At 53.8% G+C, this 21,515-nt stretch overlaps 2 protein-coding genes across 2 annotated transcripts; both read left to right on the top strand.

The window, feature by feature from the left end:
* Nucleotides 1-12,599: 12,599 nt before the first annotated feature.
* Nucleotides 12,600-15,635, top strand: CkaCkLH20_08078 (uncharacterized protein; the record flags this gene model as incomplete). The annotated part of the gene is made up of 1 exon (XM_038890793.1): nt 12,600-15,635. One exon carries the CDS (start codon nt 12,600-12,602, stop codon nt 15,633-15,635), a length of 3,036 nt encoding a protein of 1,011 aa, XP_038743976.1.
* Nucleotides 15,636-17,214: 1,579 nt separating this feature from the next.
* On the top strand, nt 17,215-19,967 carry CkaCkLH20_08077 (peptidase family M1; the record flags this gene model as incomplete). Its single annotated transcript, XM_038890792.1, has 2 exons — nt 17,215-17,318; nt 17,408-19,967. The coding sequence occupies 2 exons, from the start codon at nt 17,215-17,217 to the stop codon at nt 19,965-19,967; spliced, it is 2,664 nt and encodes an 887-aa protein (XP_038743975.1).
* Between the last annotated feature and the right edge of the window lie 1,548 nt (nt 19,968-21,515).

Genomic DNA, 21,515 nt, shown 5'->3' with positions numbered 1-21,515 from the left:
AGATGGGAGCACACAGTATTCTTCTTTTCTCGTGTTTACAGAGAGGGTGTGGTGGGCGGGAATCCAATGGTTCTGAGAAACGAAGGTGGTTGAACCAAGTACCGTCTTTGCTCTAAGCACTGGACGTTAGCTGAGGTTAGAAGGTATGAGGGTGTAAGGCAAGCCAAGCGGTACCTGATAACCCGCTGCAAGTCGCAAAGCTGCCCTGAGAAAAGCGTGATCATGGCACTGGACGCAAGACACAAGAACAGAGCACTGGAAGCAGAAACAGAACGCGGCGCGGGCGCAAGTGGAGAGAGGAAAGGAAAGGGCGAAAAGAGGGTGTCATGTCCGATGAGGTCGTGTGTCGTCCTGGATGGGAATGATCGGCAGGTTGGGGTTAGAGTGTGGGGGCCCTGACCTCAGACCTGTGCAAGACGCGCCTGGAAGCTGGTGGAAATGCGGCGGCGGCGGATATCGTGACAGTGCCGCGCGGTACTGAATGCCATAGAAATGGCTGCTGACGGTGCAAGAAGGGATTATGTCAGCCAGTTGCTGACTGTACGAGTCGGCACGATTCCCACAGGGTCCGGCTCCGTCCACTTCGTCATAGAACGGGGGCGCATCCTCTGTTCGGGTCAGCTCTGTGGGCTCTGAGTGGCTGGATTCTCGGTTGTGCGCCCTCCAGGAGGTCGAGCATAGCGCAAATGGCCATCTAGACCCGTCGATTGTTGCGACCAAGTCGCGCCATTGTATTCTTTTTGCCATTATGTTTCAAGGCATCTACACCAGGTGAACGAGAACACGTCGCGATAGATTGGCCCGTTGGATCGTGAGATGCGCGCCAAAAGCAAAGAGCTGTGTAAGCCTCAACCACTACGGATACCACCACCTGCGGACGGATAGACGGCGGACAGCTGCCAAACGGACTTGCAGGACCCCAGCATGCGGGCATTTGGCACTTGGTAGGCATCTCGGTCTAACAGGAAAAGCAAGGCAGGCCGGTCCAAAAAGACAGGGAACCGCGAAGCGCGAACAGGGCAAGCCCCAGACCAAGGCAGCGACGAGAGGAGACGCACCGCACCAGCACCAACGCACCAAGAATCGGGACACTTTCAACAAAATTGTCTACCGCAACCAGTATTTTCATCCGCGGACTTACTGGTGTGTATTTTGTGTCGAGTTTACTGCTGTTTGATGGCAATTGCAGCGTTGCAGAGAAACAATACACAAGGAGGACGGAAAGAGTACCTTCCCTGTACCTCACCAGAGCTTTATTTGGGAAGTGGGTCCGCATTGGGACGACGTCATAAGGCCCATGTAGATTGGAAATCCGGCATCATCATCTCAACGTCGACCAGTCTGGACCCCTTTTCGACGCCGGCAGACAGCCAATCGCGCCCTTGTACCCCTTGAGTGTGGGAGCACTGGCCGCCTTCGATACCGAAGCACGCCCTGTACGCCTCCAGGGGAGGAAGAGGTGATCAGCTCCTTCCAGACCGGCCATTTCATCAAATCCTTACTTACTTAGGTAAGGCAGATGAAGACAATCACGACAGCTCATCTTCAGCTTCTCAGCTCTGAACTCTGGGTTGTTCATTTCAATTCAATCGAATATTCGGTTTCGACTGCGCATTCACAGGCAGCACTATGCGACATACCACTACGGATACTCCAGAGCTCATTTCGTTTTTCTGCCCCCAAACTCTCGCCCCCTGTTGCCGGACTTACTCTCGGGAATGACGTAGTCGAGCATTGTACGGATAGGTACGAACCGTCAGGTCAGGTCAGGTACCCGTCATCAAATTCAGCTGACGTCTTGGGCTGGGGCTCCCGGGCACTGCCAGTACAGCTGCGCAACACACTCACGTACGCGGTACGGATGTTCGTACGGATACACGCAAACTCTACAGGCCACGACCTGCGTGTCCATCTATCTGTCCGCCATGGTTTGCGTTGCGCCGTATCATGTTCGGGGCCTAGAACAATTCCATCAACTCTACTCGACTCGCGCAATTGGGGCACAGGCTCAGAGCTCTCGATCAACCAATTTGGCTTGACACAATCTGCCTTTTGACTTGGTTATTCTGCCCAGTCCCATCAACTTGGGACACGCATGCAAGTCTGCAGCGAGGGATCATGCCGGACCGTCGCCGAAGACAACATTGGGTGGTCCGGGGCGCAACCGGCCAACACCACGCAGTACCCAAGGTGGCTTCCTCTTCCACCGCATCACGCAGGGTCACCGCAACTTGCTTAGCTGGACGGCGCGGCTGCCTCGACATTGGACGACAACAATCAGGCACACTTGAAACTTGGGAGACGCGGCCACTACGCAGTGCCTATCTTGGGTACGATCCAATGCAAGATGGCAATGAACATTCCGCCCTCGAGTGAGGAGGGTTGGTTCCAAGTTTTGTTTCGTTAGGGCCATCACGAGTTGTTGGCACGCTGGGTCTTGCTCCAGTTGCTAGAGGAATAGCGTGCATCGTGAACTTGGAAATATCTACGGAGTGCCCGTAGCAAGTTGCGCTTGCATAGGTATCTTGCCAAAAGACGAGATTGCCGCTACTATTGCTGTCATGAGCCCCAAGTCAGGACAAGAAAGGGGACAGGCGGGAACGAGTCGAGTCAAGGACGGCTCACATGGTGTTCCGGGAAATTGGATTGGCTTGAACCCAGCCCAAGGTCTCCATGTCCAACTGGAAGCTGGAAGGACGGGAGTGAGGATATTCATGCTCCTAAGCTGAGGGAGGTGCGACTTCCCTTCTCACTCCCCCATGCTCCTTCCCGTCCATGACTTCTCCAAGCCAAGGGAGAGAAAGAATGGCAGGTGCAGTGAGGGGCTGCCCCCTCCCTCCCTTCCTTCCTCGGCCTCGGTGCCCAGTGCTCACATCCAATGACAAGATGTCCCATGTTGCATCCTGCGTTTCTCGATTTTCTCGAATTTTCCCATCTTTTTTCCACGTTTCCCGATTCCATTCCCATTCTCATTCCCATTCCACCGGTCTTCTGCCCGGGCAAATGGTCCATCTCCCGTTACATTCTCCATTCCCGTCTTCATGTACTTCCCATCCCGTCCGTCCTGCTGGCCCGGTGGATTCCCTCCGGCGTCCCCAAGGACCCCTTTCCCTACCCTCCATCCTAATCTCGTCCTATCCCAACGCATTGCATCCAATTCCACGCTATTGGACTCCCGCCTTGTTTTTGTCTTCACCGACACGAACATGGCCAGTTTTTTCTCCCCCACGGTAGTAGGTTTTCTACTTTTACCATGGACGACGAATTCTAACCCCACCGACCTTAGTGCAGGTGTTATCGTCCAAACTACATAGTACAATCACGAAGGATTTCTGCAGACCGTTCAAGTGCCATTCCTACGACCTCGGACGGTACAACCATGAAGGATTTCGGACTTGGCTGAGCTGAGCTGCCACAGCTGCTACCTTAGCTGATGGCTTACACGACAGGATCCCGCCTTCGGACGTCGCTCCGAGGTTTTCACCACTAGTTCCAACCTACCAATCTCGCAATCACCCTTCTCGTGCCTATTCTTGCATTGGTCGCAGAAAATCAGGGTCCTGGGGTCCCGGTGTTCCCGCTGCCACCACTCCGACGGGTCACCACCGGAACAAGCACCAGCATCAACGCCGGCCGGTCGTCCCCCCATTTTTGGAAGAAACCCGCCCAGCCCACGGCAGCGAGCAGGATGGATGGATCATGGATGCCGTGCGATATGCCAGGTTCCAACGCATACTACCCATCCATTCGGCCTTGCGACCGCACTCGTGACCAACTTCAGGGTCTTTTGCTCCGCGCATCTTCCTACTTCCTAATGGATGACTACACGACTTTTCGCTCTCGCCTTCAACTCGTGCAACGATACACAACTCGAGTGCTACTCGGGTACGGATTCCTCATCGCGCGGACGCCTAGCGTGATGGTCGTCAGATGGTGGAATGCTCGTCTCAGCTGCGTAGACTCGTCTCGATCGTCTCATGTGCGCTCAGCACGCCGCCGCGTCCATGACAGCTCTTCTCATTAGCTGGCGCGGCAGGGCATGCAGCAACACGCCCGTTTTCGGGGCTGCATAGCGTTTAACTCTACCAAGGGTCAGATGCTGCAGGGTTCTTGACTGCCAACTTGCTCTGTTAGGTAACTCGAAAGGCGGACAAGTGGTTCTGACTTGCCGCCCCAATGGCTTGCGCCTCCAGCTCGGTACCCACGCACCCAGGTTGTGCTCCGTATCGTCGTCCAAGTCCTTTTTCATCTGTCTGGCCAGTGCCTCGAAACACCCTAGGTACAAACCTGCTGCTGGGCGTTTTGGCTGTCAATACTCTTCCCACTCGCGTTGGACATCTCACACCCGACAATATGGACCCTTATTTTGCTTTCTTTTCTTACTACCTACCCGCACTCCGTTTTAAGTGGCCTTATTATTTCGTCATTCTTCCAGGCATCGTCAACCTTGAGCCCTGTGGTCCCCCCTTTCTATCTCTCTTCAACATCTTCTACGCTGATAATAGAGTTTTCCTCTCCTTGCGCCTGCAGAAGTCCCAGAATCCCATCGTCATCATTCTGAGCGTTCGTTGGGGCGGATCTCTATCTTGTCTTGGCATAATCCGTTCTGGAGACCAACCAGGAGGTACTCGGAGTTCTGGACTGAAAGAGACAGACTTCCTTTGTCTTGAGTGAGACGGACCAACGCGCCATCGCCTGTCGGCTGCACGCCATGTTTCGTAAACCATGCATCCAGCACCGGACTGCTTTCGTCCCGCCACTCAGCTCTTGGGGAACTGTCGATCTCGTCTATCGGCAAAACAAGCAAGTTTTGCAAGATATCGATTATCTCGTGCGCCTGAAGGGTACCAAGATATGGTGAACCTCGAACCCCAACTCGCTCTCCCCCCCTAACTTCATCTCCCCCGCACCGGTCGTCTCACCACGGCGCCCATCACAACCCCTTCGCTGAAAATCAGCCAAACCCCACCACCTCTTTTCCCCGTTGACTTTCTCTTGGAAGACGCTTCAGGGAAGATCGTTCCAAACCACACCGCAAAATCGCAATGGAGGGCGTCCATGGCGATCTAGAACGCGGTCGGCGGTTCCACCTCTTCATTTTCTCTTCAACCATAGGCTGATCTTCCGCGCGGGCAGGGTTCCAGGCTTTAATTCTTCTGCCCACCCAATTTCAAAGTCACACAGCGGGCAGCACACTGACAGGGCATGCAAGACCCTGCTTCCGGGTCTTTTGCGCCTTTTACCGTTTGTCTGTCAGACAGTTTCTCCGGTCCGGCGGTAAACTGACCGTCTGACGATGCATCAGCCGCAGCTGCTGCACATCGGAAGTCTCCCGGAGAAGGGCCATCACAGGCGAGTCAATCGCCTGTCTCGGCTCATGTTTTGTCTTTTAACTTGCTTTCTTCTGCGTTAAGCGATCGTGAACCTACCTGAGTTTATCGACATTTATAACTATGAAGTAAACGGCGGCTGTGGGGGTTGAGTTTTCTGTGATGCAAACGAGCTAACCCTGCTCCGTCTATCGAGAGTGCTGTGTCATGCTAACAGCCTGGATACACAGCAACTTGGGAACAACTTGCTTTTCGGAGGCAGCCTGCATACATCCAGCATGGCGGCGCGTTGCCTTGTTGATGAGGTTGACAAGTCATCCGACTGAACGGGCCGTTAGGCATCGCCGCGCCGGAGCACAACGCCCCTCCGATAACAAGATCCAGATATCACTCCTCGGCCCTCCTGACCTCGGGCAACGCATCTTCAGCCTCATCGCCGTCCGGCGTCAAGTGGTCCCCCTTCATTTCTCGGCCCCATCAAGTCGGCTATGCAAGTCATGACACGGACAACCGAGGAAAACCCACCTCAACAATGTGCGGATGAAAGGGTCACATCAGACGAGACATGGGACTCCATGAGTCCTCGGCGAACGCCGTCGCATAGCAAAACATTTCCCATCCCCGCCCGCCCCCAAGTTCTCAGATCCTGAAATAGGTGGTCACGATGTCCTTGTTTGAGGACCTATGATGTCAGCGACGCTCTCGTGGGGCAATCAACCTGGGGCGACGGGCTCGTCTCGGCTTGGCTTTCTGGGGCCGGGGACGGGATTTCTCGATGCTGGGGTTTCCGCCGATGAGTTGTTCGCTGCGACTTCGCGGGAGCTCATCATCATGTGAACTCTAAAATCTTCGGAGACTCCTCCGAGTTGGTTTGGGCGAATGGCGGTCCAGCCGGTGATGGAGACCAAAAGTCAAGCCCCTGTTCGCGTCGAACGACGTGTCCGCCCAATCGAGCATCGAGATTTTCGAATGGCTTCGTCCGATCGGCGACGTCACACGCGTTCGGCGGCTACGGCGGTTAGGCGGGTACTCTCGAATATTCCACGTCTTCTTCTGTGCCTGGGTTCTGCGATCAAGACGGGAGATCTTGGTTTGGCTGGATCGGCTGGTTCTGCAATAGCTGGATTCAGCCGCCCCAAGCCGGAGAGAGGTCCGGCACGGCGCTGCTCGGTGACGAGAGGGTGACGAGTCGGATTATGACAACGACTGCGATGTGCCAGCCTTTTCAAGACCGTAAGGCTCCCAACGCCTATGGGCTCTCGGCAGTTGCCTCTAGACGCGTTTGGCGTTCAGATCGAAACTAGGTGATGTAATGCCAGTATTACTCAAGTACTCAATCCTGTTTTGTCTGGCGCCTGATGACCGGTGAGGAATCGCAGTGTATGGTCTAGTCTGCTGTTTACTGAGCCAAGTCTTTGGCTCACCTGAATTGAGCGACGATGTTTCCGATGTTGAGGCTGTGAGTGTCAAGCATTCAGAAACGGCAAGAATGCGATTGCTCTTCGTCTTACTGGGCATATAAATTCATTCTTGCAAACTTCACTTGAAGCCTGGGAAAGCTCAAAGTTGGTGAGGATCTTCCTAGGAGTCCATGAGCGGACGTCCCAGTTCATTCGCAAACCACAACGCGGCCAGGCTCGTCATCCACGGGACTATGCCTCTCGAAGCGATGTCGGGATATCAGAGAGTTGATGTGTCTTCTTCTTTTTGGCATCCTCATCCCGACCTTCTCTTCGTCAACTTGAAATTATTCGTGTCGAGTACTCCGAGGATCGTTTGGCGAATGTGTATCCGGTCACTGCTTCGTTTGCCGGTGACTTCGGGACTGGTGATCTTGCAACGACTACTTCCTGCAAGGCGAGGCTCCGTGATGTGAGGATCACGACAACTTCGAACAACTTATTGATATTTCTCGCGTTGATGCGTTGACGCACCTCAGAGCGTTCAATATACATAAAATGCGGCAAGGCATGTTGGCTGGAAGTTATCAGCTCTCGTGGTAAGGTGACGAGAGGGGAGATAATGCGGTGAGCTGTGAGTGAAGACGCCGGGTGTACGCACGAGTTTGAAGACGATTGCGCATCATCCATTGAATGAGATATTCTTAGTATTTGAACACAGTCTTGCGCTTGCGATATTCTCTTCTTCTAGCATGTTTTGTTCTTGTGGTCGCGCGTATAGGTATCCTTTGCACGTGTTCAATCCTCAATACGCATACGATCCAACTCGACTCAGCAACATGCCGCGGCCTGATTTGTGTCTCGTGAATCATCGGTGCTCTGTCGTTTCTGGTGTCCTTGACCTGGACTGTCTTATTCGGATGAGGATTCGAGCGGATGGAGGAACGTGGTTTCGGGCGCCCTTCGTCGTCGTGTTCTCGATGAGAGGAAGTTGCAGCTGATTGGAGCCGTCCAAGTGGGGATGAACAATGAAGATATCCAGCACTGTCGAAGATCTTCAATCAAGTTTGGGACACAAGAGCTTCCAGTCAAAAAATGGTCTTTATATATTGTTAGGAGTGCAAGGTCAGGGTAGGTGTCAGCGTTCGGGTGTAGGAACAGCTTGCCTCGTGATCTTCAACGCCAGCTGCTTAAGAGGATCCAGAATCGGCTTTCGAGGCATATATCTTGTGGGCAAGCCTGCCGCCCAGCTTGGTCTAGAGGGGGACCGTTCTGATGGGCGATACGTTGCACAAGAGCAGTCCAGCGGCTGGTCTAGACGCCCGAACGACTTCGGTCTGCACATCACCAGCTTCTTGGGTCCTGAGACTTGCAAGCTATGTTTGTACATACGTGATTCCGTGCGTCTTCGTTCGTCGTTGTTCTGGGATTATTCTAAACCCTGCAGTGTTTGTATTCCGGCGGTGTTGACAGTCAGATGGGTTACTCTTACAGAAGTATATCACCATGAGCCGCCGGGATGTTGAGACGCTCAAAGTGTTGACTGTTATTTCACGCTGAGGAATAATCAACTCAAGCATCAATCGGCTTTGTGATTTGATCGTAACAGAGGGAGAAAAGCTCTTATAGACTCTGCGATCGCCACTCGGTTTCGCCAGGTCGCCGTCCTTAAAGAGCACTTCGACATCCGTGGCCCCATCCATCTTTCGGCCCAAGAGGCGTGAAAGTGCTCGTTACCGCTGATGCGCTCAAGATTCTCCATTGACATTCACAGTTAAACCTCAATTCATCTAGAATTACCCACAACATGCCGTTATAAGAGTAGGCCTTATAGTCATCAGCATAGTCCTTAACTAATTCCAAAATCTCCAGGGAGACAAGTGCCACGAGGTGCTTCCTGCGTTCAGCGGGAGCCTTTAGCAAAGTCCAGGTATGTTTACGGGGATATTCAGAGTTGCTGTGATGTGTTGAGCAGCCAACATGTTCTGGCTAGGGACCTGTTTGCTGTCGTCGACTGTTGTTGTCGTTCTGAGACTATTCGGGCTGGTATTCGGTCGTACGGGGCGTCGTCGCCGGTTCCAGAGCTTTCAATGTTTGAGCATGCATGCATTCAGTGCGGTAGAAGTGGTAGTTGGTGTGGTGGTTGGGGTATCGTAGACTTGTCTCGAAGCCCGCAGCGAACAACCTTCTGTGCATGAGATGGGCTGGGCTGGCAGAAGGAAATCTCTTTATATCAGACTGGTCTGAGAAAAGACGACAGACAAAGTTCTATCCAAGTTATTCTTTGAGCCGCTACTATCTTGCTATTCAGATACCATGATCGCGGCTGTTTCGCGGCTGTTTCGCGCTGCTTTGAGGGCTAGGATGATTGCCCATATGGACGACTACTCGCAACGACCGCTGGACGTCCAATAGCTCTATCAAGCTGCGGTATGTCGTCGTCGTCTTCCTCGTCTATCACTCTGGATGTATCTCGTTTTATTCATGACGGTGTGTTCACTTGCTTACATGCATGGCAAAGCGATACCTGTCATCTCACTAGTACTACCCGCAACTCCGAGCCGATCATGGTCGAAATTCTGATTTCACTTGTTCTAGGTTGCGTGCCAGAGCCGGACATGCTATCTGTTATCGAAGTTGTCTCCAATTTCACACATTTGCTTTATATCCCTTATGATTTGCGCTGGAGTGTCTCGTTTGTTGATGGTTCGTCTACCCAACGCGGAAGATCCATTATATTTGTCTGTGTTTTCCCGCAATGGACAGTATATAAACCTTTTCGCGAAGATACTTGTGGTTTTGAATCTCAGACTCTTCAGTCTTGAGTGTTTTGTACTCTTTGGACTGTGCTTATAGTTTCTTTTCCAGCTCCTTAGATTTGCTGAGCTTCTTCTTATACTTCTCGCGCTTCGTTTTTTGCTTCTCCACCTCCATGCGCTCGGCGTAGGTAAATTGATCCAAGTCATCCCGGAGAACTCTCGTTCATCAGTGGCCCTCTTGAGTTATTCGAAGTTGTTCATGGCGGTCTACTCTAGATCATGTATACTTTCAGCGATAAGTCGTTGGTGTCTTCCCGGTGTTGATTTGTGTCTTTCCATCTGTTCCGCAAAGGCTGTGGTTCTTCGTACGAAGGGGCAGCAGGATGCTCTTAACCGGCTGTCCCTGAAGCTAGTCGGCCAGAGATATTGCGCGAAGGTTTTCGTTGGAAGACGAAGCAATGGTCAAGATGTACTGAGATTGTATTGCGACTTGCTGAAGTTGCGTCATCTTATCTGATCTGATGATCGTGTAGAATCAAAATACCCATTGCTTCAATTGTCATGTCGTCCAAGCCCGCATCAATTCATGGAACACCAGAGGTCCCTCTCCAGGTCAGCTTCGAAGAATCTCTCGCACTGGTCTGTGTACTCAAATAAACCGCCCTGGCTTTGAGTCTCACATTTACTCGATCGTGCTTCTAGATTTCGTGATTATCTAGGTCAAAGGCGGAGTGATAACTTCTAAAGAAGACATGTTAACATCATAGTCCGAGAAGCCGCAAGGTGGCAGCTCGGTAGTTGACAATTTCATTGTCAGAAGGGTTTCTGTTCTCGTCGTCTAAGAAGCTTCAAACATACTCAGGATCCAGCTTACTCCTTTGGCTGTGTCTACGCAAGGTCTCTTCTAAGGTTCTTCTCTGTTGGTCGAAGGTGACGATATCGCATACTGAGGGGATAATTTGGGCGCGGCGGCCGCGTTAGTTGCAGCGTTGTGGCCACACATGGGCGTCGTCGTAGTCGATAAACTTAGCCCTACTCTGAAGACAAGTATTCAGAGTCCCTGAGGCCACAAATTTCATTGTTGCTGGAAGCAGCGGCAGTGATGTTAACTTCGAGTCGCATCTTCATCTGAAACTTTGATCTAAATAGATCAGAAATGATGCTTCAACAGACTGAATCACTTCACTTTCCAGAATATTGATCGCGCAGTTGAGTTCACCTGGGCGGTGGGGTTGTGAGATTGTTTACTGAGCATAGGCATGTGGTGTCTGCCTCACAAGTTGTCAATACACGACACTGTTGCCATGGGCGAGAAGTGCGACGTTGCAGAGTCATGGCGAGAAGTCGTCTGGGTGTATCAAAGATCTAAGTGGCCGACTTCACTGGACCAAAGACAGGAAGGGGATCAAGTGACTAAGAAAATGAGGAGGCTGGTGTCGGGAAATGGCGTCCAATTGTCTCGGCGCCATGTCGTTTGGTTTGGAATGCGTCCAAGATCGGGTTTAAATGTCGGGTAATACAAATGCTCAGTGGCACAAAAGCACAAGACTCTTGAGACTGTGGGCATGGTGCTTGAAGCCAGCTCGCCCAAGGCGTAAGGTCGTCCATAAGGTCGTCCATGAGACCTTCCATTCCAAGCCACGGGCCCATCGACCACATGGCATTGGCTTGATCTCATCCTCGGACTAGATGGGCTCATGCAGGATGACCAACATCTCACAATAGTGCCGAGGCTAGTGACGAAGCTGACTCTTGCGTGCCATGCGGTGCTGGTATATGATTGTCGCTAAGAGCGCCAAACCGTTGAAGCTACGGCACACGAAATCGTGGCTATCGGTGTCGCTAGACGGAGCGGACGGCCGTGGGGGGTCGTGGAAGAGGGGCAAGGTTCGTCGGACCGCGCCACAGCCGCTTGGAGTGCACCGAGTGCCCTGGGCTGCACCGTGTTCACTGTCCGTGGCGGCCGGCGATTGTGGACCATCAGGCCGGGCCTCCCACGTGACTGGTCGTCGCTTTATCGCAGGACTATGACGCCAGCGCCTTTCCCGATCCGGACTGGCCTGCGATCTTGCACCCTAAGCGAAGAAGCCTGAGATGCGAGATTCTTGAGTCGATAACCGCTTTGTAGTGAGCTGGTCCAGTCCGAACATGTCCGGCCGTATCAAGAAAGGGATCCTAGATGAATCAGAAGCGAGTATCAACCCCTTTCTGAGGTGAGAAGTCAGGGACAAGCAGCCCCGGTTCTTCCGTCGTCATTGTAAGAAGTGCTGCTTGCTTCGCTAAAGATGGAAATGGCGCTAGGTCATTTCAGTGGATAGCGCACTGTTTGTCATTCCTAGGTACCACCTGCAGATCCTTTGCAAGGCCGCCATGCTCGGTCAGCAGGGTGGGTGAGAAATGGGAAATGGGTGTTGAACTGGAAGCTTCCGTCATTCCAGGTTCCTTCTGGTCAGAATTTTGGTGGTGTTTCGGTCGCCCTGTCGAGCACCTCAGACTGGAGAGCCAGCCCCCAGCCCAAACGAAACGAAGCCCAGCCTCAACGAGCCCTGGCCGCCTGCCTGCTTGGGCTTGCTGCAGCACCCGCGCACCCGCACACCCGCACCCGCTCTTGCACTTGCACTGCACCTGCACCAGCTCCAGCCATGGTTCCCATCCTGAACTAAACTAAATCACCCCGATTCACGTTCTCAATCCTACGGCCCGTCCTTGGAAGACGCCATTTCCCAACCTTCCTTTCCCCGTTCTGTCGTATACATCGTTTGTATTCTTCCAGTGCGGTCTTCCAGAGCGTTTTAATTCAAGCACCTTGCTGTTTACCTCGACGTCCCGTCGCACACTCGCTTGCCTCGCTACATATAGGCTCCTGTTTGACCGACCCTCCCACCGTGACGACGACGGCGACTACGACCGTTAGACACCCCGACCGAAGGTCTTTTTCTGCCTAAAATCGACACAGATAGACTCGAATTCGCCCTCGAAGGACAGCCTTTATTCTTCCCCGTCCTTCACCTCCGAAAACTATCACTCGACTACTGTTATCGTCTTACCCTGCGACCGCGAAACACCAACCGCTCGAACCCCATAACATCGAACCCAGGCGCGCCGCCAGCATGCGTCGCCCTTCGGTAGACCTCACCGATGCGTCGCGCAATCTCGAAGAATCAGTCGGCTCTCCATCGTCAGATTTCGACGCCGGCGATGTCGACCTTTCCATGCCACCGAATTCCGACGAGGAAATAGACGACGACGGTGACGGCCGCATCTTCACCCCGCCTCCGCACATTGCGGCGCGGTTTTACAGGCCGTCTCAGGCTCGTCGCAAGGACTCAGCTGCCTCGTCCCGCCGCAATTCCATCTCATCCGCCCACTCCCGCTGCTCGTCCACCCAGACTTTTTCCCGCCACGGCGCTCCCCAGAGCAAGCATGTCGCACAGCACCTCCGGCGCACGTCCTTCCTCGAGGACCGAAAAGCGCGCCTCGCGGACCGAGCTGCCCATGCAGAAAAGGTTCGTCTGAGGGCTGCCGCCATGGCCAAGGCCAGCCACCGAGATGCCTCGCTGTCCGAGGAGCGCGCCATCGCTGCCCAACAAGCACGCGAGCGGAACCTGGCTGAGATCGTGGCATCTTGTGCCGAGGAGGTCAAGAGGGCCAAGGCTGTTGCCGAGACCATGAAGGAGAAGAGGGAGCAGGAGCTGGTCAAGTTGCGCGTGCAGATGGAAGAGCGCCTAGCCGAGGCTGAGAGGAGGAGAGAAGAGCTCAAGAATCGAAACACCAAGAGAGTGCGAGGTCAGAGTTTAGTGGCTCGGAAACCCGCCGAATCCCTTCCCAAGCTCACGGAGAAGGATACTCCGGCGTTGAGTGAGGCTGCCGCTGCTGCAAGGCTGCAGTGGTGGTGGAGGCGCATCCTGAGGAAGAGGGCAGTTACCGAGTTCTCCGAGTTGGGTCTTACCATCGACGGCGTACGAGACACATCCTTTGACAAAGTCCTGGAACTTTTGGCACAAGAACAGGTGGTTGTTGGTACCGCCCGCATCCTCCGAATCTGCGGTCTGCAGGAGGGCGATCCGAAATCCGTCGACGAGATGGCTGCTGTGCGAACTTTCCTCAGCGCCTTTCTCATCCTGGGCCATCCCACGCAGGTTCTTAGCAACAAGGACGGCACGGGGGAAACGGAACAGGTTGGATTGCTGCAGCCTCAACCGATACCCCGTGATGACCTTGCTAACCCGCAGCTGCAGGACCTCGTGACCAAGGCCCGAGATCTTTTGATTTCTTTCGAGAACATCATGTCGCGATTGACAGCCGCGAACAACTACACCCCTCCTCCGAGCTTGCGAAGCGCACTGCCCGAGATCTATGCCACCTTCTACAACGCCTTCCTCGCCTGGAAGTCGCGCGACTCGGAGTCACTTGTACAAGTAATGCTCATGCAGTTTGTTGAGTTGGACTCGATCTTGCAAACAGTTCAGGACAACACAGATGTCGTCGCTGCCGAGCAATATCGAGAAAGTATTAAGAGCAACCAGATCCAGCTCATTGTTAGGATCAAAAAGCTCGCTGGCCAGGAGAAGGGCAAGAAGCTAATTGCCGATGCCGTTCGCAAAGCACGTAAGGCGCGTGCGGCCAAGAAACCAACTGGAGATATGAAGCCTCGCGTCGCCGACAATGCTCCCGGAGAAGCGTCTGCCACAGCCGAGAGTCTTGTATCGCCGCCAGAATCACAAACGTTGACGCCGCCGCCGACCCCGGCTAAGGGCCATGTCAAGCCGCAGCCCATCGAGATGAAGCCAGGCTTCAGTGGTTTGCTGCCAGACAACCGTATCGTGGTCCACGAGCTTGCCATCAACCGGGAATACCGAATTCCTGCCAGCGAATTCCGGGAACACCGTATGTCGCAGCAGATCCCTCTATTCGCTACGATGCGATTCAACTTGGCGCAAGACAATCTGGATGCCAGCTTTGAAATCTTTGTCATCATGATGACATACTTCAAGGACAACCTCCAAAGGCTGGTGAAGCCCGGCGCCTACATGCACAACACGATTGGAGAGATACTTGACGTGGAGGTAGCCAAGCGCCAGTTCCAGATGGGAAGTTTTTCGTACGAGAAGTTCTTCGCCTCCATGGCATCCCTCCTGCCGAAACTGTGTGCGCCATGCCGTGATGACGAGGCCAAGGATCTGGTCACCAACAAGCTTCACCAAGGAAGCTTGGTCGATCGCGTCGAGGCACTTACAGAGTTTGTCGACCTGATGCTTTGTGATTACGTTAATTACATCTTTTCCACGGCGGCTCCACAGCTGATCGAATCTGCCCCCGAGTATGAAAAGAAGCGGTTTAGCGCCGCGCTGCAAGCTGGCGAACACACCTTGGAGGCGGCAGAGGCAGTGTGGCGATCAGCTCGTTCCAAGGTGGTGGCCGAGGTGCGCAAGCGAGACCCTGAAGGCATCAATCACCCCAAGTCTCGCCCTACGGACGACAAATACTACGCGCAGATGCTTGTTGACTGCTTCACCCAGCCGGCGCCAATTTCGAAGGAGAAGGTACCCGAGATGTTGCTCCTTGACTACAAGCGGATGTCGCGGTTGTCACTCGCCTCGCAACGAATCGTCACCACGGGGGCGATCTTGCTGCAGTGCAAGAATCTCCTTAAGCGTGACGTTCGTACACCATGGAAGACGGAGGCAACGCGAATTATGACGGTGCTCGACACGGATCACGACAACATTGATTCTACGGTACAGGGAGTCATGGCGGCTCTCGAAGGTGGACGATCAATGCCGGCGGCGACCAAGACACACCTCAGGGCTCTGGTTGCCAAGGTGCTCAATGCCAGCCAAGACTCGATCAAGAAGGGCGTGGAGCCCACGGAGCCAGTACTCCGTCTTCTCCTCGCCCGTCTCCGTGGCCACCTCAATACTAGACTTGCGGCTGGTTCAGCTAAAGAAAAGGTCAACGCGGCTACGACTGCGCAGGAGAAACTTGCCGGGCTGGGTTTGGCCGAATTCGCAGTACAAGTTAGGGAGATGCTCGACGAAATATCCAAGGTTGGGGCTGTAGACAGGGCGGCCCACGGATCGTGGTGGAACGAAGTAGCGGCCAAGGTTGCTGCGGAAGCTGAAGCGGCCAGCAGTTCCTCTTCCTGAGGTTATGACGCAGAGGACGGACACTCATGGTACGATATACGAGTAAAGGAGGATGCATTCTTCAAGACTCTCCTTGATGACATGATGATGTACTTGTTTGGGCTCAACTGGGACCGGCGTTAGAGGAGAGTTGGTTGGTTTCGACACATTTTCCAAGCATGGGATGAAGCATTGGGTTGAACAGCGATCCTTTGCCGGGATGGATTTCTAACAGGAAGGATACACACGCACATTGGTAGATGATGTGGTAGGGGAGCGTTTGTTACAACTTTTTCGGATGAGCGAAGTCTTGTTACGAAGGACATGGCCAGAATGGAGCATATTCATGATCAGGCTTGTGAACCATTCCTGAGTGTGACAATTGTAAGAGCATTGACTAAAGTGAAGCAAGCAACTCTTCAACAATTACACCGTTGAACCCAACCCCGGTCATTATCTCGCTTCCCATCGGCGTAGGTGCACAAGCCACCACAGCCTCGTACCGGCAGCCCCGTTTTCTTCCCGAAAGAGACAGGTCCGCGCCGAACCGTCCGAGTCGGCCGGCTAACCGCCAAACTCCTGGGAAGGTCTCATCAGAGATTTTCACGACCAAAAGGCCAGACAGTCGAAGAAGGGTCAGAGGAATCGGCCACGACCTGCCTCAAATCGCCCAGCTCTTGGAGTCGAGGCGTTCCTGCAGCTTCCTCTTTTTCCTGCGGGCTCGACACAGGATGAACCCGATCGGGCAGCTGGTCGGACGGACCTGGGCGCGAGGATTCGACGCTTCTGTCGGTCCCGTCGCTCAAGGTCTCATCCGCGGCTCTGTATTATTATCCCCGTTTACTTCGTCTGCTCCGTCTTTCACTTCGTCTTTGTACAATGTAGGCTTCAGACGCCCATTTTCCAACTCTTCAGTCTCTAGGACTACTGCTGCCACCACTTCTACTACGAATAAGTCTCTCTGGTCGTCGTCCAATGTTTGGAAATCCATCCGCGATGGTCTCGGTCTCTCTCGGTACGTTGACTAACTGTTACTCTTTGCTTTATCCTTTTCTTTCTGGGCCGTCATTCCGGGTGCAATCGGCCACCAACTGGCAACGAGGTACTCGACGCAGCATTCCTCAGGTCGCCTCGAGAGCTTCCCCCCAATAATCCACCAGTGGCACGCGCTAAAAGCGTAAGGTAGTGTCACTGAATCCAAGCTCTGAGGTCAGGGAACCTTACCCATGCAGGGACCTTTTGTCTGCCCCTCGTTGCCCCTCACCTCGGAACACGCGCTGAGGTCCACCCTGGAACTCTGTCTTGCCAGTTGCATCGCCAACCCGAAACCCACAACGCCATCACTCTTCCAGTCTGGATTCCCAAGAAGGAAGGACACTTGTGTGGAGCTAGCTACAGCTTCTGATCGAATCCATTGCCTCTTTTTTCTTCTCTTCTCTTTACTTCTCTTCATCCCAATTCCTTGCTTTAAAAGTTGACTGACTCTCCGTTTCCTCAAACAAACAGCCGTCGGCCTTTCTTCCCCGCATATACTACCCGTTCCTACTGCTCGACCATCACCACTTCAGACAAGGCACTCTTCGCCAGCAGAGTCGGCAACATGGCGGATCGCGAAGTTCTCCCCGACTCCATCAAACCCTCCCACTACGTGCTGTCGCTCCGCGACCTCAACTTCAACGACTGGACTTACAAGGGAACCGTGACGTAAGGATTGCCCCTGCCCCTCACCCCGCTTAAGCTTCAGCTTCAGCTCCCAACATACCAAGCACGTGCTGATGTTCTACTCCGAACAGCATCGACGCCGAAGTTGTCAAGCCCACCAAGGAAATCGTCCTCAACGCTCTCGAGATCAAGCTCCTCGACGCAAAGATCGCTGTCGGTCACACCAAGTCGACGCAATCATGGGAGTCCAAGAACTTCAGCTACGGCGAGAAGCAGCAGCGCGCCACAATCACCTTCGACGAGGAGATCCCCCAGGCGCAAAAGGCTGTCCTGACCATTGAGTTCGAGGGTATTATCAACAACGATATGGCTGGCTTCTACCGCAGCAAGTACAAGCCCACCGTCGAGCCCGCCAAGTCCGTTCCCCGCGACGACGAGTGGCACTACATGTTCAGCACCCAGTTCGAGTCCTGCGATGCCCGCCGAGCCTTCCCCTGCTTCGACGAGCCCAACCTCAAGGCCACCTTCGACTTCGAGATCGAGGTTCCCGAGGACCAGGTCGCTCTCAGCAACATGCCCGTCAAGGACACCAAGAAGACCCGTGAGGGCTGGCAGATGATCTCCTTCGAGACCAGCCCCAAGATGAGCACGTACCTGCTCGCCTGGGCTGTTGGTGACTTCGAGTACGTCGAGGACTTCACCGAGCGTCGCTACAACGGCAAGCAGCTGCCCGTCCGCGTCTACACCACCCGTGGCTTGAAGGAGCAGGGCCGCTGGGCTCTGTGGCACGCCCCTCGCATTATCGACTTCTTCTCCGACATCTTCGGCATCGAGTACCCCCTGCCCAAGGCCGATCTCTTGGCTGTCCACGAGTTCACCCACGGAGCCATGGAGAACTGGGGTCTCGTCACTTACCGCACGACCGCCGTCCTCTTCGACGAGAAGACCTCCGAGGCTAGATACCGCAACCGCGTCGCCTACGTCGTCGCCCACGAGTTGGCTCACCAGTGGTTCGGCAACCTGGTCACCATGGACTGGTGGGATGAGCTTTGGCTCAACGAGGGTTTCGCTACCTGGGTCGGATGGCACGCTACCGACTACCTGCACCCTGAGTGGCAGGTTTGGTCTCAGTTCGTCAATGAGGGTATGGAGATGGCTTTCAAGCTGGACGGTATCCGTGCCTCCCACGCCATCCACGTCCCTGTCAAGGACGCCCTCGACGTCAACCAGATTTTCGACCACATCAGCTACCTCAAGGGCTGCTCTGCCATCCGCATGCTTGCCAACCACTTGGGCGTTGACACCTTCCTGAAGGGTGTCTCCAACTACTTGATCGCCAACCAGTACGGCAACGCCAAGACCAAGGCTCTGTGGGACTCACTCAGCGAGGCTTCCGGCAAGGACGTCAACAAGCTCATGGGCCCTTGGATCTCCAAGATCGGCCACCCCGTCTTGACCGTCGCTGAGGAGCCCGGTCAGATCTCCGTCAAGCAGTCTCGTTTCCTGTCTACCGGTGACGTCAAGCCTGAGGACGACCAGACCACCTGGTGGATTCCTCTTGAGCTTGAGGGCAAGGTCGGCGCCAAGGGTGTCACCTCCCTTTCTCTGGAGACCAAGGAGGACACCATCCGCGACGTCGACACCGACTTCTACAAGCTTAACTCCGGCGCTTCTGGTTTCTACCGCGTCAACTACCCCCCTGAGCGTCTTCTGAAGCTTGGCCAGCAGCTTGACCGCCTGAGCACCGAGGACAGGATCTCCATCATTGGTTCCGCTGCGGACCTTGCGTTCTCTGGTTACGGTACCACTGCTGCCCTCCTGTCCTTCGTTCAGGGCTTCGCCAAGGAGGACAACTACCTCGTCTGGAGCCAGATCCTTGACTCCATCGCCCTTGTCAAGTCAATCTTTGCCGACGACGAGACCATCAAGAAGGGTCTGGAGACCTTCACCCTGAAGCTCATCAACGACGCCGTCGCCAAGTACGGCTGGGAATTCCCCGAGGGTGAGAGCTACCTCGATGGTCTCCTGCGCAAGAGACTTCTCCTCACCGCTGGTGTCAACGGCCACGCCGCAGTCACTGAGGAGGCTACTAAGCGCTTTAACGCCTATGTTGAGAACCCCGAGACCAACTCCCTGCACCCGGCTCTCCGTACCCCTGTCTTCCGCGTCGCCATCAAGAACGACACTGCCCGTGCCGTCGAGGTCTTGAAGAAGGAGTGGTTCACCACCCCCGCCATCGACGGCAAGGAGATCTGCCTCTCCAACCTCGGCTTCGTCCGCGACACGGAGATCATCAAGAACACCCTCATCCCCTTCCTGTGGAACAAGTCCCCTCCCGCCCCCGCGTCCGACTCTATCCCTCCCGCCGACATGCACATGCTCGGCTCTGCTCTTGCCGGCAACTCCGTCGCCCGTCAGCTGCAGTGGGAGCACCTGAAGAACAACTGGGACGCCTGCGTCTCCAAGCTCGGCAACCCCATCGTCGTCGACCGCTTCATCCAGGTCTCGCTCGGCAAGTTCACCGACTTCGACACCGTCAAGGACATCGAGTCCTTCTTCGCCGACAAGGACACCAGTGCCTTCAGCCGCACGCTCGAGACCGTCAAGGACAAGGTCCGTGGTCGCGCCGCTTACCGCGAGCGCGACGCCGCCTCTCTTAAGGAGTGGCTTGTCGCCAACAAGTACGCGTGAATCGCGGAGAGAAAGAGGGGGACGGATGGGATACAGAAAACCAGTATCCCATGTAAGTTGTAGCTAGCGATAAGATGCTAGGTTGTGAAAGAAATACCACTTTTGTTTTTTGTCGTCATGAACCCTCCTTATCAGTGATGCCAATGGCCGCGCTTAAGACTGTGGCGTCATAACTTCCTCCACGTTTCCTACATAAAAACGTCGCATCGATGCCAACATTGCGCTGTCTTAAGGGGCAACAATCCCAGGGGTTGAAGTTCGCGGCAATATATGATGTTCACAACCTACTACATGGGCACTGAAAACCTGATCTGAACCTACCCTTAACCAGACCTGGTGATGCGCACGCATGCATTCTTCTCGATCGAATACATGGAAGACGGCGATGACGAACAACGAAAGGCCATCACGAAGCCAGGCTCACGAGATCGAGTTTTCCTTCCGCGAGGTCATACATACAAAATCCACCGGACTTGCCACACAGCGTGCGTCTGCTATGGGACGTTCGAGGTTTCACGTCGATAATCCGGATGGTAGTGTGGTTATCGACATCAGATCCTGTTGAGGTTCCTAATTTATACCAAGTTCAATGCCATTCATCAAGCTTCTAGCACCTTGTGTGATGATATGAGCCAAAAGGGCGGTGAAGGGATATATAAAAGACCACTGTGCTCCATACATTTGGCTCCCTCATTATGCAAGGCCGACTTGTCCCGGAATTCCTAGGGGTAATCCTATTTCGTAAGAAATCTGAGTGCATGCGAGTCTCGCTGTCGTCTATAGTTCAAGAGAAATAAAGCATACCTGGCTCGAATCCTCGTGGTGACGTCGTCCTGTGCCCTTGTTTCTGCTGTCTTATTCGGCTATGTATGGAGTAAATCATGGTATCTCTCTCCCTTCCTCTCTCAGATCATAAAGATTCAGATGGCGTGCCGAGCCTCTCCGTTTAGTTTTAATTAGGCACGTACCATCAATCAAGAGATTGCAACCAAGTGTGTCGGGCCCGTTTCCTCGGCATGTCTTGCCTGCTTTTATCATCCATTCTCTACTCGATCTGAAGACATACATCTTATCGAGCTTTATTGGTTTTTTCGCCCAAGGATTGCTTTTGCTCCCACTTCGGCATGACATTGGCACGATTTTCGGGATTCATTTTGTGTCTGTTAATGAGGACATATATATAAGATTCGCTTTGTGTAATGTTTGTTTTAGAAACCAGAGGATGAGGTGGGCTGATATCTCGATAAAATTGAGATTCTTCTGTGCCACCACAGTTAAATATCTTCATATTCGGGAAGAGTCAGTATGGTTTAGGAAGGTAGTAAGTATCATGCGAGGGAACAGTCGCGCCGGCATCCACGTCCTTCGTCTTTGATGTTTTATTCTTCTTAGTTTACACAAGGACACGAGTACACACAAGTTGTGAAGACTTATGAGAGAGAGGGTTTAGCGTACCTCGACCCTATCAATATCACTTCGCATGGCTCGCATCCCGTGCATGTTGCAGTTGTATTGAAGGAATAGGTCGAATGGAGCACTGTTGCCGTG

The sequence above is a fragment of the Colletotrichum karsti genome (assembly GCF_011947395.1).
Source record: "Colletotrichum karsti strain CkLH20 chromosome Unknown Scaffold26, whole genome shotgun sequence".
NCBI classification, from domain to species: Eukaryota; Fungi; Ascomycota; class Sordariomycetes; order Glomerellales; family Glomerellaceae; genus Colletotrichum; species Colletotrichum karsti.
This window is presented reverse-complemented; position numbering and strand designations above follow the sequence as displayed.